The sequence below is a fragment of the Dryobates pubescens genome, chromosome 1 (genome assembly GCF_014839835.1).
Source record: "Dryobates pubescens isolate bDryPub1 chromosome 1, bDryPub1.pri, whole genome shotgun sequence".
Lineage (NCBI taxonomy): Eukaryota > Metazoa > Chordata > Aves > Piciformes > Picidae > Dryobates > Dryobates pubescens.
The window spans coordinates 11,233,993-11,251,700 of record NC_071612.1 but is presented as its reverse complement, the minus strand read 5'-3'; the positions used below and the strand labels follow the sequence as shown (position 1 = coordinate 11,251,700).

Genomic DNA, 17,708 nt, shown 5'->3' with positions numbered 1-17,708 from the left:
ATATGTACACATGTATTTGGTTAATATCATATGGTTTTAATTTTTCCTTTTTCTTAAAAGGCTTTTTATAGCTTCCCCTTAATATATCTAATAATGTAAGACAGATGCAATTTATTGCTTTAATCTAAATAATGGCAGAGTCTTGAGTTAGATATTTTTATTATTCTGTTTTTACTTCCAACCCACCAAAAATCACTGGACTTCTGTTATCCTGCCATGCACACTAAATTGGCAGTGTCTTGTTTCTATTTAACATGCTGATTTCCATATCTATTAAAATACAGATTGATTTTTTTCAGATGCAGACTATCTTAAAGTGTTGGGGTGGTTTTTTTATTCTGCTATGGCCTTTTTTTCCCTTAAAGGGAAAGAAACAAAATCCTAATAGTTTATATCAAAAAGTTCACAGACTGACTCAGATTCTTCCCTGATCTACACAGAGTTTCACTAGTATTCATGATGTCCTGGTATCTTTTGGGAGAAGAGTGCTATGCTATCCCCTACACAGACATTTTGGACTAGTGACACGTGCCTTCAATGATACAGTCATGATATTGCAACTAGGTAAGTTTTTTAGGGGTGAAAAGTGATGCTTACATAGCCACAATGCTTGTATGTCTGGGGTTTCTAGTCAATTTTTATTCCTTTGGTTAGTTTCACCTAAACTTGCTAGAGCATCAACATTCCTAGGCATCTTGTGGTTTTGTGAAAATGGGGCTGGGGAGGGAAGGGAGCAAAATTAGCATCCAGGAACGAGCCCCTGAGGCAGCTGATGTATTAGCCAGGGATAATGCAACTGTGGTGTAAATGCAACTGTATTACTCATTCCAGAAAATCTGCCTGGAAAAAATGGTATAAATGTCACAACAATGTTTGATCAGATCTTGTATCATGATAGATCAGGATAATTCAACCACGATTTGTAAAGCTTTATGGAAAACATCTTCTAGGTATTTTTCTCTGTGCTGTATTTGTCTGTGAAGAGGGATTTTTTTTTTTGTTGGAAAAGAACATTTTAGTGAAGCTTTGGGTAAGGTAGTGTAATTTTTTCAGACCTCATTCTAAAGGTGTCTATTTTATTTCAAAGCAGGGTCACTTATTGTTACAAGTACAGCAGCAGTCATTTGTTCTTTGTGTTCTTCAATTACCTGGCTGAAACCCTGTTAAAAAAAAGACTGAAAAGATTTCTGATAACATCCATGATTTACCTCCATCTAAGGGAACTTCTTCAAGCATCATCTTCAGTTGTTCCAACTGTTCTGTTTAAGTTCTACTCATCATACATTTGCAATTGCAAGTCTGGGCAGCTTCCCTGCACGATTTACTGTTTGGAAGGACTATTATTTTAATTTAACCCCTGTCAGGGATGTTAGGATTTTGACAGAGAGGAAGCTTGCCCTAATGTTGAATTCCAGCTCTCTTTGCCAATTTCTTTTTCTAGAATTAGATCTTCTGTTGTTTTGATTTATTTTTAAACTGAGCCAGTCCATTAATTACTTTTTTCCTGTTCCAAATAACTGTAGTTGATACCAAGCCATCTTAATTCCTAAACTGTTCCGTTGTGTGTGCCAGTTCAGTACTGCCATACAGAATCACTCATTGGAGGGCAAGAGGTAGTTTTGTGGTTTCCATTCAGTATTACAGTTCTTTGTGGGATTAAGGCAGAAGGGTTGAGATGACTCTGTGCTAAGTCTAGTGGGAAAACCAGAAATCCTGAATTTCTATCAGCATTACAACATGTTTTGCATCATTGCTCTTTTAGTACTTTCTATATAATTTTTTTTCTCTTGGGGTCAGAGGCTTAAGTCTCTGATTTTGATATGTTATCTTAGTTGCCTGTTTGTTATTAGGAGAATAAGACAGCTCTAAATAACAGCCAAGTAGAGCTTTTCACAAAAACCCAGCAGTGAATACCACAAAAATGATTCTGTTGAGAAATTAATATTAATTTTAAACCTCCTCTTTCCTTTAAAGCATAAAAAAGTGACTGCATGCTACACATTTGTGTCTTTTTGTTTCACATTCAGGAGTGGAACTCCAATGATTTTAATGACTGCAAATAGTGCTTTCAGCAATACACTCCCTCTTTATCCTGGACAGCTTTCATACAACAGTGGAAATTTTCAAACATGCTCATTCCAGCTTCATAGTTCATAGAATGCTTTAGCTTGGAAGGACCTTGAAGATCATCTAGTTCCAACCCCGCCTGCTGTGGGTAGGGACACCTCCAAGTAGACCAGGTTGATAAGACTTCATCCAGCCTGGCCTTGAATACCTCTGGGGAGGGGCATCCCCATCCTCCCTGTGTAAACTGTTGCAGTCTCTCACCACCCTCACTTCACTTTAAAGCAGTCCTCCTCAAGTTCACTCCATTCCCTCTCATCCTGTCTCTACAAGCCCTTGTAAAAAGTCCCTTCTAGACTTTTTATGTAGGCCTCCTTCAGATACTGGAAGGGCTTTCTAAGGTCTCCTCAGAGTTGTCTTTTCTCCAGGCTGAATAGTCCCAACTCTCTCAGCCTGTCCCCACAGGGGAAGTTCTCCAATTCCCTGATCATCTTCATGGCCTCCTCTGGATCTGTTCTAGCAGCTCCATGTCCCTCATATGATGAGATAGCCAGAACTGGCTGCAGTACTCCAGGTGAGGTCTCATGAGAGCAGAGTAGAGGGGCAGAATCACCTCCCTTGTCCTGTTGGTCCTGATGCATCCCAGGACATGGTTGGCCTTCTGCCCCACCCTGCCAAACATCAATATTAGTATCTACTACTGCAAAAAAAAAATTGATGGTTCAGAATAACTTATACTGTAAGTCAGGTAGTGAAGGTTTCAGAGGAAGATATGTTCTGTCCCCACTTACCTCCACTGGTTTATGTTGCTGTTCACAAGTGTGAAAAAGGAGACTTCTGATAAGAAGACTGAAATCATACAGCCCTGCCAGCCTTTCAGGTATTTTAAGAGGCTGGTACCTGAGAGGTGAGCTGTTTGCTTTGTCTTTTCATACTATGATGGAAGGTGTTATTGGGAGTGAACCTTCAACCATCCAACAAAAGTTTTCAGTGGTTTGGTAAAGGAGGTGACATCTACAAAAATGGCAATGTCAGATTTCCCTCTCCATCCTTCCTTGCTGGATACATGGCTGCTGTTGCCTCCTTAGCCTCTGCTTCCAAAACACAGCAGCCTCAGTAGTGCTTATTGTCACAGTCTCTCCATGTCACCCATGATGGTCTTGCTCCAACAACAAAGTCCCCAGCTTCTCTCAAGGAGTAGTTTGGCTCTGCTAACTCTTTCTCTACTGGGATGGGAGATAGGCTAGCCTTGTTTTTTCTGTCCTCAGTGATTTGCCTAACAATGACTGACTGCCTTATAAGAGAACTTTATTTTATTGATGGTGAGAATGGTTGAGAAGCAGTGGCAGAAGTTCAGAACTGCAGCAGGTCTGGCATCATTCTGTGCATGTCTGTGCTGTGCTGGTTGCCTGGGAAACGTTGCAAGATGGGGCGACCAGCCGCCTCCACAGAGCTGGCCGGCGAGCTTCCAGACACTGAAGAGGCACATGAAAGCCTCAGGAAAAGGGGACATGTGCCCCTTTCAACTGGAGTTGTTCATGGTGGAGATGAGGACACTCTCCTGAGTATGTGCTGTGACGATCTCTGGGAGCTGCCTGGCAAGCAGAGACCCATACATTGCTTACTTCATGTGGACATAAATCTGTTGGGAGGGGCATTAGCAACTTTGCAGTGTAGTGATAAAAGTAATGATGAATATTAAGTTCTGGAAGTTCTGGGGCTTGTATCAAGTTAATGTTTACTGTTAGGTTGTGTGTACAGGGTGAAAAGTACTAAGTTTAAGTAGACAGCTACCAAAGAATTGGGAGAGAGAAAAGATGGAGTTATCTGTCTATAACTAGAAGCAGGGAGGGGGATGGGGAGGGGAGGAGTGTGTGTCTGTGTATTCTTAAAAGAAAGAAATTTCTAGATCATGTTTGTACTGCCAGGGTACATTTGTTCAGCCAGAATACTGCCTCCTTCAGTGGAAGCTGAGCCACGCTTTTGAGGACTTTCTGGTTTTGCACAATACTTAGCCAGCAACACAGGGTGCAAAGCATAGTAGTCATAGGTAGCATTAAACACCCAGTTCTTCTGTTTGTTTAGTGGAAGTGATGATGCTTCACCAGTTTGGCACTCTTGCAATATACATGTGATAGGCATAGGTAAAAGTGACAAGTAACAGATACTGAAATCACATCACAGGTTCACAGAATGGTAAGGATTGGAAGGGACCTCTGGAGATCAAGTCCAAGCCCCCTGCCAGAGCAGGACCATATCATCTAGCAGGTCACTTAATAGTGCCACAAAACTATTCCTTGTCGTGTAGGTGCCAGAGGACTTGCACCTGAGCTTAAAAGGAAGAATCAATATGAGCTGACCTCATCCTGACTTCAGGTTTCTCTCAGGATGCTGGTAACAGAAACTGGGATGTAGTATAATAACATTTTGATAATAATAAGCACAGTAAACTAATGGATTTTAAAACAAGTGGAGACTTCTGATGGGATGGAATTGTAAAGCCCCAAGTTATCACAGTATAACGAAGGTTGGAAGAGACCCCAAGGATCATCAAGTCCAACCTGTCTCCACAGACCTCACGACTAGACCATGGCACCAAGTGCCACATCCAGTCTCCTCTTGAACACCTCCAGGGACAGTGACTCCACCACCTCCCTGGGCAGCACATTCCAATGACGAATGACTCGCTCGGTGAAGAACTTTCTCCTCACCTCGAGTCTGAACCTCCCCTGGCACAGCTTGAGACTGTGTCCCCTTGTTCTGGTGCTGGTTGCCTGGGAGAAGAGACCAAGCCCTTCCTGGCTACAACCACCTTTCAGGTAGTTGTAGAGGGCAATGAGGTCACCCCTGATCCTTCTTTTCTCCAGGCTAAACAATCCCAGCTCCCTCAGCCTCTCCTCATAGGGCTTGTGCTCAAGGCCTCTCCCCAGCCTTGTTGCCCTTCTCTGGACACCTTCAAGTGTCTCAATGTCCTTAAACTGAGGGGCCCAGAACTGGACACAGTACTCAAGGTGTGGCCTAACCAATGCAGAGTACAGGGGCACAATGACCTCCCTGCTCCTGCTGGCCACACTATTCCTAATGCAGGCCAGGATGCCATTGGCCCTCTTGGCCACCTGGGCACACTGCTGGCTCATGTTTAGGCGGCTGTCGATCAGTACCCCCAGGTCCCTCTCTGTTTGGGAGCTCTCCAGGCACTCTTGACTTTACAAGTATTAGTACTGTGTTAGTGGATCCCTTCCACGCTACAGGGTACTGCATTTTAAAGCTATTAAGGATCCTTGTGTGTGGTTGAAACACTTTTTTATTTTGAATGGAGACTTCCTGCCAAAGCGTTAATTGTAAGACAGAATGCATTAAGCTGATTAATGTGGAGGGCCTCAGCAGACTTTTCGTGTTTTACTGGTCTGTAATACTTGAACAAAACTGTTTAGAATTCAGCATGGTTGTCAAGCATAGCTATAGGATTTAGCTGCTCTTTGGGTGGGATTAATAAAGGGAAGGAAGTGGCAGCTCTAATGTTATTCCAAGCAAAATGTGTATACTGCATTGGACAGTTAACTGACAAAAGTTTCTCAGGTGTGTTTTTATGTCAATATGTGAAGCCCTGGGGGTGTTAGTGGGTGACTAAACTCAGCATGAGCTGGCAATAGTTGCTTGCACACTGGAAGGCCAGCTCTGTCCTAGGATACATCCAAAGAAGTGTGACCAGCAGGACAAGGGAGGCGATTCTGCCCCTCTGCACAGCTCTCATGAGACCTCACCTGCAGTAGTGCATCCAGGTCTGGTGCCCCCAGCATAAGAGGGACATGGAACTGCTGGAGCAAATCCAGTGGAGGGCATGAAGATGATGAGAGGGCTGGAGAGCCTCCCTTGTGGGGACAGTCTGAGAGCGGTGGAGAGCCTGAAGTAAAGGTGGCACCGGAGACACCTTGGAGCAGCCTTCCAGTACCTGCAGGAGGACTACAAGAAAGCTAGGAAGGGACTTTTTATAAGGACTTGTAGAGACAGGATGAGAGGGAATGGATTGAAGCTTGAGGAGGGCAGATATAGAGTGGAGATAGGAAGAAATTCTTTCCAGTGAGGGGTGGTGAGACAGTGGAACAGAGAGGTCATGAATACCCAGGCTGGATGAGGGTGTTGAGTGACCTAGTCTAGTGGGAGGAGACCCTGCCCATGTCAGGGGATTTGAACTAGATAATCTTCAAGGTCCCTTCCAAGCTAAACCATTCTATGAATCTCTGAATACTAATTTGGCACTTACCATCTCTGAGCTAATAATGAAGAGAGAACTTATTTGTGCTCTTGTGACATAAAATATGCTTAACTTCTTTCCATTCAGCAGTTAACACCAATAGATTTAGGATGATACAATCGTCCATTAAAACCACGTAGTACTTTTGCCTAGCTGGGTAAATAATGACCAGGATTATTTCATGTAAGAATCTTGTCTTGTTTTTAAGAATGATGTTGTTCTCAGTTTTAGTTGAGATAGTGAAGTTCAGATCATCTTTGTAGATGAATACTTCTCCTTTTAAAGTGTGGGGAAACGTAGAAATGTGTAGGAAAAATAATGTAAAATAGATTGAAGGGGACTGCTGAGGTTTTTTTCTTTGCTTCCAAATAAGAAGCAAATAGGAAAGCTGGCAGAAAGTAATGAAGATTTAAAATTAGTAGGTTGTTATATCAAATGGCAGATACAGAGCTGGGATCAAACAATAGCCTTTTTAGAAGTAATCTGTGGAAAGAAACCACTTTTCTCTCAGAAAAAAGCAATGGATTAGTCCTTATATTTGGTGTTCCGTCGTGCAGTGCATAGCTACGTGAAGAAAAGGAGCTTTGCTATCCTTGACATGTCTTCATCTTCTATTCTGTGGCTGTCTTAACTCCACTATACAGTGAAATGACAGTCCTAGGGCTATAAAAGGAGTATGACTTTTGCAAGCAGCACATTTTGGGTTTGCTTTAATAGACAACCTTTCAGTGAGCTGCATTGACATAACTGACATAACTGCCAAAAAAGCTCCTTGGCTGTTCATCTTTTGGCTTTGTCAGTGCTTTGATCCAGTTCTCTGTATGGATTCACAAATACTTGCACTAGTACATGACAAGGAGCTGTGGAAAGGTGAGGCGAAGGAGTGCAACAAGGAGTACTTAAAGCAGTGTAAGTAATAATACTACTGAATACAGCCCAGGCAGCCAAGAGGGCCAATGGCATCCTGGCCTGCATCAAGAACAGTGTGGCCAGCAGGAGCAGGGAGGTCATTGTGCCCCTGTACACTGCACTGGTTAGGCTGCACCTCAAGTACTTTGTCCAGTTCTGGGTCTCTCAGTTTAGGAAGGATGTTGACTTGCTGGAACGAGTCCAGAGAAGGGCAACAGAGTTGGTGAGGGGTTTGGAACACAAACCCTATGAGGAGAGACTGAGGGAGCTGGGGTTGCTTAGCCTGGAGAGGAGGAGACTCAGGGGTGACCTTATTGCTCTCTACAACTACCTGAAGGGAGGTTGTAGACAGATGGATGTTGGTCTCTTCTCCCAGGCAGCCAGTACCAGAACAAGAGGACACAGTCTCAGGCTGCACCAGGGGAGGTTTAGGCTGGAGGTTAGGAGGAAGTTCTATACAGAGAGAGTGATTGGCCATTGGAATGGGCCCAGAGAGGTGGTGGAGTCGTCATCACTAGAGGTGTTCAGGAGGAGACTTGATGGGGTGCTTGGTGCCATGGGTTAGTTGTTTAGGTGGTGTTGGATTGGTTGATGGGTTGGACACAATGATCTTGAAGGTCTCTTCCAACCTGGTCTATTCTATTCTAAAGTTAAGACCAGATGTCTATTAAAGACTGAAACAGTTACCCAAAGACAGAACCTACAGTGTGGGATTTCACAGAAATGGGCCAAGTATCATCTGTATGTTATGGGATATCATACACTAAGGTTTAAATAGGGCTTGATCTTCAGCTGTGGTTTTTGGGGTTTTTTTGTGGGGTTTGTTTGGTTTTTTTAGTTCCTGTGGTAAGGAGTTAAATGCAGCTTTGTAAAAGGACTTCTTGTTTATAGGATGCACCCATAGGATGTGTAGTCTGAAAGCAGAAGTTTGTAGTCTGCTGTGCTGTGTGTTTGCCTGTACAAAGGGTTTTCTAGGTTATTGCCTGGCTGGGTTTTCAACTTCTCTGCTCAGAGGCCCATTAAGCTACTCTAATCTTAAACTTTAATTTAGGAAGAGCTGCTGCTTTTTATTGAGAATTAGTTTTATCAATTTACACTGTTACCTGACAGATGAGTAACAACAGTGGATGTTGTAAATGGTTTTAGGCTGGCAGCTTGACAGCTAGAACCTTAAAAACTAGTGAAATGTAGCATTTCTTTTTAAAAGAGCACACTGCTTTTTAGTCAAAATAGTTAAGTCTGCTGAGCTTGGCTTGACAAGTGTTGCTGGTGATGCAATCTAAAAGTTCCTCAGTTATAGCTGGGATTTTATATTTTCTTTCCTCACTACTCTTCAGTTGTTCTTTTCCAAACAAGTTAAGTTTTTAGAGTTCTGTTTGCCACGGCTTTTTACTCTCCCCATTCTTTTGCCTTGTTTCTATCTTCCACATCCTTTAATTTTCACTCTCTGGCCTGGTATTTCTTCAGTACTGAATTACTTTAAAACAATTAAATATTGTGCTTGAACAGCAGGGGGAGTTCTGCTCTTTTTTGGGGTTTGGTGTGGTGGTTTAGTTTTTGGGGTGTTTTTTTTAGATCTCTAAAATGTAATTTCATCCATGTTCAGGTTTCATAGCCTAGGAGGAGCCAGCCTCTTGGGAGAGGGTTATTAGATTCCATTTGCAGTAGTGGCTGTTTTCATTTGATTCCTTCCCCCCACCATTAAACAGTGAAAATGATAATTAGTAATTTTGTAGTGTTCCAGCACTTAACCCTTTAGCAGCTTAGATCAGAACACTGAGAGGAATCAGTTCTCTTCTTCATAAACAATGGTTGCACATGAGGAAAACTTAACTACAGAGGGACTTCTGATTGTGACATGAGAAAATGAATATTCAAGTTTTTAATCTTTTACTGCATCCAAAGAGTAGTGATCAATGCCTCAATGTCTAGATGGAGACAAGTGACAAGTGTTGTCTCTCGAGGGTCTGTACTGGGATCAGTGCTGTCCAATACCTTCATCGATGATATAGACAGAATCGAGTGAACCCTTGGCAAGTTTGCAGATGATACCAAGCCAAGCAGTGTGGTTGCTAAGTCTGAAGGATGGCATGCCAGCCAGAGGGACCTGGAGAGGATAGCTGAAGAGAATCTCCTGAGGTGCAATAAGGCAAAATGCAAGGTCCTGCACCTAGGCCAGGGCAGTCTTGGACATCAGTGCAGGATGGGGAATGATGAAATTGAGAGCAGCCCTGCAGAAAAGGTCTTGGGGGTTCTGGTGGATGAGAATCTGGATGTGAGCCAACAATGTGCACTTGCAGCCCAGAAGACTAAGGGCATCCTGGGCTGCATCAAAAGACATGTGGCCAGCAGGTTCAGAGAGGTGATTCTGCCACTCTGCTCTGATGAGAGCTCACCTGCAGTGCTGTGTCCAGCTATGGAGCCCCAACACAAGAGAGACATGGACCTGCTGCAGCAGGTCCAGAGGAGGGCCACAAAGGTGATCATAGGGCTGGAACACTTCTGCTGTGGGAACAGGCTGAAAGAACTGGGGCTGTTCAGCATGAGCAGAGCTACATTTCAATATCTGAAGGGGACCTACAGGAAGGCTGGGGAAGGACTGTTTAGAAGGGCTTGTAGTGATAGGATGAGGGGCAACGGTTTTAAGCTGGAGAAAGATAGATTTAGATTGGACGTAAGGAGGAAGTTCTTTATGGTGAGGGTAGTAAAATACTAGCACAGGCTGCCCAGGGTTGTGGTTGAGGCCCCATCCCTGGAGACATTAAAGATTGGCCTTGATGTGTCCCTGGGTAGCCTGATCTAGTTGGAAGTGTTGCTGCTCACTGTAGAGGGGTTGGACAAGGTGACCTTTGAGAGTCCCTTCCAACCCAAATGCAATCTGTGAATTGATCAGCTGTATGCCAAATGGCACTTTTTTCAGCCCAAGGAGAAATTTTCTTTCTGGAGGCTCATTTTGCCAAATTACTCTGTAACTGAAAGAGGTAGGAAAAGTTATGCTGAATTCAAAGCAGTGGTCAGGGATTAGGTGATGGCATCACTCACCTTGGCTTGCACAACTGCTGGGGCTTCTGTGTGCTTGGCCCTGCTGTGGGCAGTATTCCCAACCTTACCATTTCCCAGCACAGGTATTTGTGTAGGCAAAGAAACAGCTTTTCTCTTCAGATAAATGATGGAGCATAACTTCTGGTTATTTGACAGTTCCTTTTCAGCTTTCCCTTTTAAATTTTTTAATATTTAGTGCAATGTGTGACTGCTTAAGTTTGGGGCAGCACAGCTCAAAGAATTGGCAAAGCTGGGGGAGGGGGATTCTTCAGCTGTAGAGAATTACACGCATGACTGTGCCTTGAGGCTTTGGTCTTGCAGAGAGATTCCTGCTGAATGCAGAGGCTCCACATCCAAACAGATATGGGTACTGAAGGGCATAGTCATATTACTGCTGTTCTGAGACTATGAATCAACTTCAAGTTGCAAGATGGTTGTAGATAGCATGGTTATTGAAGCCTCAAAGGTGAGAAGATGGTGAAGATTATCTGGTGTGATTTCTAGTGAGTTACAGAAGTGAAAATCTCTTCCCAGGAAAAGCTGCGGTTTTGAAGTGCCTGCTGGACATTCACAAGATTTTTAGGGAGAATGACCCAGCCTACATCCTTAATGATCTCTTCATTACAGACTACTGCATCTGGATTCAAAAAACCAAGTAAGTTCTGAAGCAATTCATGATGTGGGGAATGTTTTTACCATATTTCATCTGTGAACGAGATTCAGTGAAATCAAAAGAAATGCTCTCTCCTGTAAATGGAAATGTGATCTCTCTTTCATTTGGCAGCCTTGGCTATCCAGCTGTTATTAACTATATGAGTAAAGACTTTCAGTGCTTTTTGGTTTTTTAGTGGATGGAGTTCATTGTGGAAAGGAGAGAGAAATTGAAATAAAAATGTGATTTTTTTTTTTTTGTGTGTGTTGGTGTTAAGGATTTTGTGTTCTAATGGTTTGGGGGAGAAAGGAAAAAAACCCAGCTCCTGGGGAATTTTCATTCTACTGTGATCTTAGGAAGAGAGATGTTTATATAACACTTATGTAACATTAGGAAGAAAGGATGGAAACAACTGCTAGTGCAGTTTAAATTTATAACTTCCAGTAGAATTGATAACTTCCAATTCTGGGGGGATGCACATGCAAACCATTTACATCTGCACGAAGCAGCTGATTTATAGACTGTAGCAGTTGTACCAATTGATTATTAACAGCAAAGTAAGTGTCACAAATCTCTGTGTGCTGTGCACTCTTGCCCTGTGGTTGCTTGCCAGCTCTTTCCCTGGCAACGTGCTTTGGCTTCCACTTCGCCTGAGAGGAAGCAGTGACTCTGCCACTTCCAGATACAGTCATTGCTCTTCAGCACTTCTGTGTTTCACCTGGGCTCTTTCAGTGGTTGTCAGTGTGGCTTTGCTGATTTCCAGTCTGGGGAGCTTTGCAACCAGACAAATGTGCAGCATGCCTTAATGGTTTAGGGGAAAAAAAAGTATTAGTAGGAAAATGGTGAGAAATTGATTAAATGAACATAGAAATCTGCATGTTAAAACCTTGCTAAGCTTCATATTGTTCTTGCCAGATATATTCTGTTTTTCATGTAGGTGTGGTTTTTTTGTCTTTGCAGCCTTCTCTGAAGGTTCCCAAAAGTACACATAGGAGCTGCAAGTAATGCTTCTCTGAAAAGGAAGGCATTACCTATACAAACACAGAAATGCCATTGTCATATTTGATAAGACAGCAATACCTAGACTCATAAACCAGTGGTTAATAATAGTATTTTCATTCCAGTTCAGTTTGCTGTGAGGACAGGCTGAGGGAGCTGGGATTGTTCAGCCTAGAGAAGAGACGTAGGTGGGGGAACCTTAGAGCTGCCTTCCAATACCTGAAGGGATCTGACAGGAAGGCTGAAGAGGGACTTTTCAAAAGGGTGTCTAGCAATAGGACATGGAGGATTGGTTTGAAGCTGGGGGAGAGTAGGTTTAGACTGGATCTTAGGAAGAAGTTCTTCTGTATGAGGGGTGGCGAGACTGGAATAGGTTGCCAAGGGAGGTTGTAGATGTCTCCTCCCTGGAAGTATTCAAGGCCAGGTTGCATGAGGCATCCCTGAGAGGTGTCCCTGCCCAGAGTAAACGATCTCAAAGGTCCTTCACAAGAGGCAGTGAGGGGATACAGAGGGAACTTGGTCATAATCATGATCAGAAAGGAGAATATGAAGAAGAATTAAACCAACTTGCCTAGGTTATATATTTAGGTGTGATTTTTGCCAGTACTCCTTGGAGAACTAAAGGCCTTCAGTTCATAGCTGCTTATTACATATTGCAGAGATTGTTGATTCTTCTTCTCTGTGTGCTTTCAATAGCGATATTCCTAGAGATGACAATGCACAAAATTTCTAAAGCAGCTATGGATGTCTTCAAATGTTTCGATTCATCAGTTCTGATTAGTTAGAGGAACAGCCGGTTCATTTTACATTGCTGATTTTGAGGAGGCCTTTTTTGGCCACACCTTAAACAGAAGCATGGGGAAATTCATGTTCAGGTTGAAAACATGCAGTAAAGGAAAAAGGAAAAAGTTATTTCATGCATCTTTCACAAAGAAATGATTCACAAGGCAGTAATATCACTGCTGCCCATATCAATGAATATAATGTCTAGCAAGTCAGTCATAAAACCCAAGGCTTTCTTTAAACACTGCACAGGAGAATGTATGGTGGATATAAGTGACTGATACATGAACACATTTACTCCCAGACGCATACATTATGTACCAGTTAAGCAGAACTGACAGCTTCTGGAAAGAGGGCAATTAAGCTATCTTATTGTCGTAATGACATGGCACAATAGTTGTCTGTCATTAGGAGAACAAGAGAAAGAGGAACTGCAGAAACCATTCCTATTTTTAGGGTCTGAATCAGAAAAGCATTTAACTATACGCTTAAGTCATCCGTGTTCAGTTTAGCGATGAAGGATGTTCTTCAAGTTAAGGACGTGCAAAGTGAACAGGAATATCTGGCTTACCTTGAAGGGAACAACAAAGCTTGCTTGTCATTCCAAAAACACTTTAACAGAATGAGAAATGGGTGGTGGCTTGTCTGCTAAGGACAAGGGTTCCCAGCTCCCCAAGGTGAGCAAGGAATCTGGAGTGGAGGGTGGTACAGCATCCATTCCAGAGGAGGAAGGTTATGATAATTGCCTGAGAGGAGGCTGTAGCAAGATAGTTCTACCTAGTAACAAGTGGCAGCATGAGAGGAAATGGCTTCAAGCTGCACCAGGGTAGGTTTAGGTTGGATATATAGAAGAAACCTCTGCACTGAAAGGGTTCTCAAACATTCAAATAGGCTGCCGAGATAGGTGGTTAAATCCCCATTCCTGGAGATATTTAAAAGATGCAGAGGTGTGTTGCTGAGGAACAGGATTTAGCAGCAGGCTTGACAGAGTTCACGAAGGGTGGGACTCAATGATCTTAAAGGTATTTTCCAACCAAAACAATTCTATGGCATCCCTCTGGTAATTGCCTTAGTGGTGAAAGAGTTTTGGGAGGGGAGGGTATTTACAGGCATTTTTGTGGTGGTCTTTCAATCAAGTTATTTGCGTGTCTGATCAGTCTCTGTTTTGTTTCTTGGCGGTTCCTTACTCTCTGCAAGCTTCATTACCTGTCTACGTTTTCTCCTGTTATTTCCTAGCTTAGTCCCAGTGCACTCTCAAAATCTGTGAAGAGGTTTTTCTTTTCTTCCCCTCCTTCCCTGGTGTGTGACCAAGTCCTAGTGGAGGTTGGGGTCTTTTTAGCCGTTAAAACTCTCTGCAGGTTCTCTTCACTGAAAAACTGAAGCACTTTAAAATCAGTTGGAAGGAAGCTTTCTAGCTCACCTGTACTGGCAGAGAAAAGCCTGGGAGCTGGAGGTTTAGAGGACCAAAAAAAACCACAGTTTGGCACAGACAAAAACATAAAGGATGTATCAAACATACCATTGTATTCCAGAGTAAGCCTCCAGGAGATGAACACCACTGGTAGGTACTGGCTTTTAACTACTCAGTGTGGAACAAAAACCTTATAGCCAACAGTTTGTCAATAGCTGATTGCAAATTTGGTTTGAGATCATAATTTAGCTCTGGCTAAATTAGATGAATAAGTGAATGTGTCACTGGGCTGGCAAGAGATGATTTATTTTAAGCACAATGTATCTGGAATTGGAAATGATGAAGCTGCTGAATGAAATGCATGCAGGTGGCTAATAGTCAGTTGGGTATGATCAGTATGATGAGTACAAGCTCGTTCTTTAATTCTAAGCACTTTTTAATTTCGGTGTAGTTGAGGCTTTTTTAGAGAAGTGCTTTCAATCAGGAACCTGTTACTAAGAGAAAAGTAGATTCCTAGAAGTCTCAGGCAGTGCAAGATAGTAGCAAATGTAACCAAAATTTTGTCTGCAGCCTTAAAGCTAGTTTTACCTGCTTTCTAGGTTTCTAGTGTCTCTCCTTGAGCTGCCTGTGAAGTTACTATTAATACTTTGATTTGTCACATAAAGTGACACGTCAGATCCTTTTAACGGTTCATTAGGCTCTGAAGAAAGGGAGCATGTTGCTCAGCAAAACTTCCCAGAAAAAAGGGAAAAGTAATGCTAACCTGGGTAACAAAAGCTAGACAAAGACCTGTGGAGGCAGCTTGTAGTAAATCTCAGCAGGTGGTGTCAACATTTATGTTGAAAAGCCAGATGCAGCCAGATGGAAAATTGCATCTTTAACCCCTGAGGTCATAATGACATGTCATCACTTCATTTGATCCCCCTGCTAAGTGAGCTTATCATCCACCCTGCTGTCACTTCTATTATTACTTTCATTTCCATAATAAAACTAAATTTAATTTGTCTGCTTTGCATACTTTTCTTCTTTAGGTCAGAGCTTTTACAAACCACTGTGATATGTATGGCAGCCTCTCCAAGGTGAAGTTATAACTGAATTTGCATTATAAGGTTTTTCTCCATCTTTCACACCTTACTTGAAGAACGTGAGGAGGGAGAGGAGGAGCAGCTGTGGGGAAACCCCTGGCTGTCTGCTAGGAACAGAGCAATCTAGATGTGGGTCTGTTACAGGAGAGCTTTTCGCCTTCTGTCAGAGGAGAGTTGTGTGCCCATGACCACCCCATAGGAGCTGTGTCTTTATAAAAGTCAGAGTAGCTTACCCACTGACTCTTGCTCTGCTGAGGTTCCTTTGTGTAGCCTGATGTCTTTCTCCAGTGTTTTGTACTCCCCTTTGTGCCAGCCTCCATTCACATTGCTTTTTGTTGGCCACTGTTGTACATACATTCCTTCTGGCAGCTTGGCTGCTCGGCTGCTGGCCATAACACGTGGCTTAGGTGGAAGGGTGCACGAGGTCCTGTGAGTCCTTGTGCAGGCAGGCAGTTAAGTATGTGCTGTTCTGCAGCCCTGCAGAAGAGAACAACAGAGCTCATGTGATTTAAGATATTTTTACCTAACATTTCCATACATGTTTAGTTTTAAACCTGTACCACTGTAGTGTCAGTATATGTCTATTTTCTGTGTTCCTGGTTGGAGGTGAAGCTGTTTGTGCTCCTGGCTGTTCTCCAGGGGTTCATACACTTGCTTATGCACAGTTGTATTCTTTACTTCTCAAAGTTTTATGAGTGTGATGAATGCAGGAGAAGGATGTTAGATTCTCAGGTATTTGTATTCTATTTTTCATTATTGCTATTTTTCTACTCTTTAACCATTTCACCTTTCATTCATGATCCCTTCAGTTGCAAGAAACAATCAAGTCATCATTTGTGTTGGTGTTGCAGTAGCTTCAAAGCAAGCAGTGAAGGAGATCTGTATGTTAGAGAGAGATGAGCTGTGAAGTTGCCTCAGTGTGTCCTGTGGAACTGTATCTGCAGCTTGATTTGGGGTATCAGTGCATGGGCTACTTTAATGTCTGTGAGCTCTGTAGTTGCACCTTCATGTATAAAAGTCTGTTTGCTCTGCAACCTAAGACCAACGCAGGTGTAGGTGTAACATGCCAGTTCAAGCATGGACTATTTGCTTTAAAGTAAAAACCAGGATTCCTGGTGGCATTCATACAGTCTTTTCAGAAGCTGCTAAGTCAGATCTTCCTAAGCATATTTGCTTCTCTTGCTTTGCAGGTGAGACATACCCTAAAAGATAGGCTGGCTTCATAGGGCTGCGTTCCTTTTCATCTCTTCTGTTACAATGGAAACCTAGTCCTTGTTACAACATAATTACCTAGTCTGAAGCCAGCAGGGAATTGCTGCTTTATGTGTAGGGTGTGAAGCTCTCTAAATAAATGTGGGATTAATTACATTCACAGCATGTCATTGAGGTGATGAGACTGACTCTGATTGTTCAGCCCTCCCCCCCCCCCCTTTTCTTTTCTCTAGGTTTTCTGAATTACTGTTTTAATCAATATAGTGTAATGTGGGCCTTGATGTTGAAAAGGCATTCAAGAGCTCAAGTCTTTCAGGAAAAGAATAAGATCCATGAGATGTAGGATTTTTACAGCCTGTGTCATATGGGATTGTAAAATGCACAATGTAAGGAACCCAACTATTGGCATTGTACTTACAATCTATTGCACTGGTTAGTTTGGTAGAGGGAAGTTTTCTTTATATTCCTTCTGATCTCTTTCTTGGCTTTAATTGACTTTAAAACCCAAAAATCTATTCTACAAGTCAGCATCTCTTTATATTTGCAAAAAGGACCAGGTTTGAGTGTTTAAAACAACCTACTGCCATTTTGGCAAAGCTTGCATTTGACAGTTGGAGTGGTGCTGTTGTGCCCATTTAAACACCCTCTACCATGCTGCACCTTCAGATGCCTCTCTTCAGTTCATGTGTTTGCATAGCTCTATAGGTCTGTTACTAATTTCCATGAAGTTCTCTCCTCTGTAGAGCATCTTACTTCCCTTATATCTTGTTATACATAAGAGCTCACCCGTCCCCTGTGCTGTGCTCTGCTTGCTTGTGGAGCAAAACCTATTTGAGAACAGCCTTCCTGAAAGAATTGCCTTCAGCTTTTTCTAGCTTTGGGGAAAATAGCATCTAAGATGGAACATCTTTAAGGGTCTGTAGTCAAATATTATGATCTTCAGAGAAAGGTAAGTAAAATTTTAACATACATTCCAGTTGTGTGTAAAAGGTATTGGTGAAACAGATCATTTAGCTGCAAAATTAGGAAATTTGATCCACTTATTTGCTAAGATGTGGAAAACTTTTTAAAGTGTTTCACAGTATGTAGAAAGCATACACTTAGGTTGAGGAAAGAATGGCTCAAGAGCAGTCCTGAGGAGAAAGATTTGGGGGTGTTGGTTGATGAAAAACCCAACACGATTGATGGAAGTCCAAAAGGCAGCTATGGTCCTGCAGTGCATCAAAAGGAGTGTGACCAGCAGGACAAGGAAGGTGATTCTGCTCTCATGAGACCCCACCTGCAGCAGTGCATCCA

The 17,708-nt window shown here is 42.6% G+C and overlaps 1 protein-coding gene across 1 annotated transcript in view; it reads left to right on the top strand.

Annotated features, from left to right (window-relative positions):
* Window positions 1–17,708, top strand: part of SHQ1 (SHQ1, H/ACA ribonucleoprotein assembly factor) — a 56,887-nt gene that overhangs the window by 21,047 nt on the left and 18,132 nt on the right. The window contains exons 9-10 of the mRNA XM_009909078.2: window positions 441–564; window positions 10,805–10,925. Coding sequence (XP_009907380.2) covers window positions 441–564; window positions 10,805–10,925 — 245 coding nt within the window. The remainder of the gene's footprint in view (window positions 1–440; window positions 565–10,804; window positions 10,926–17,708) is intronic.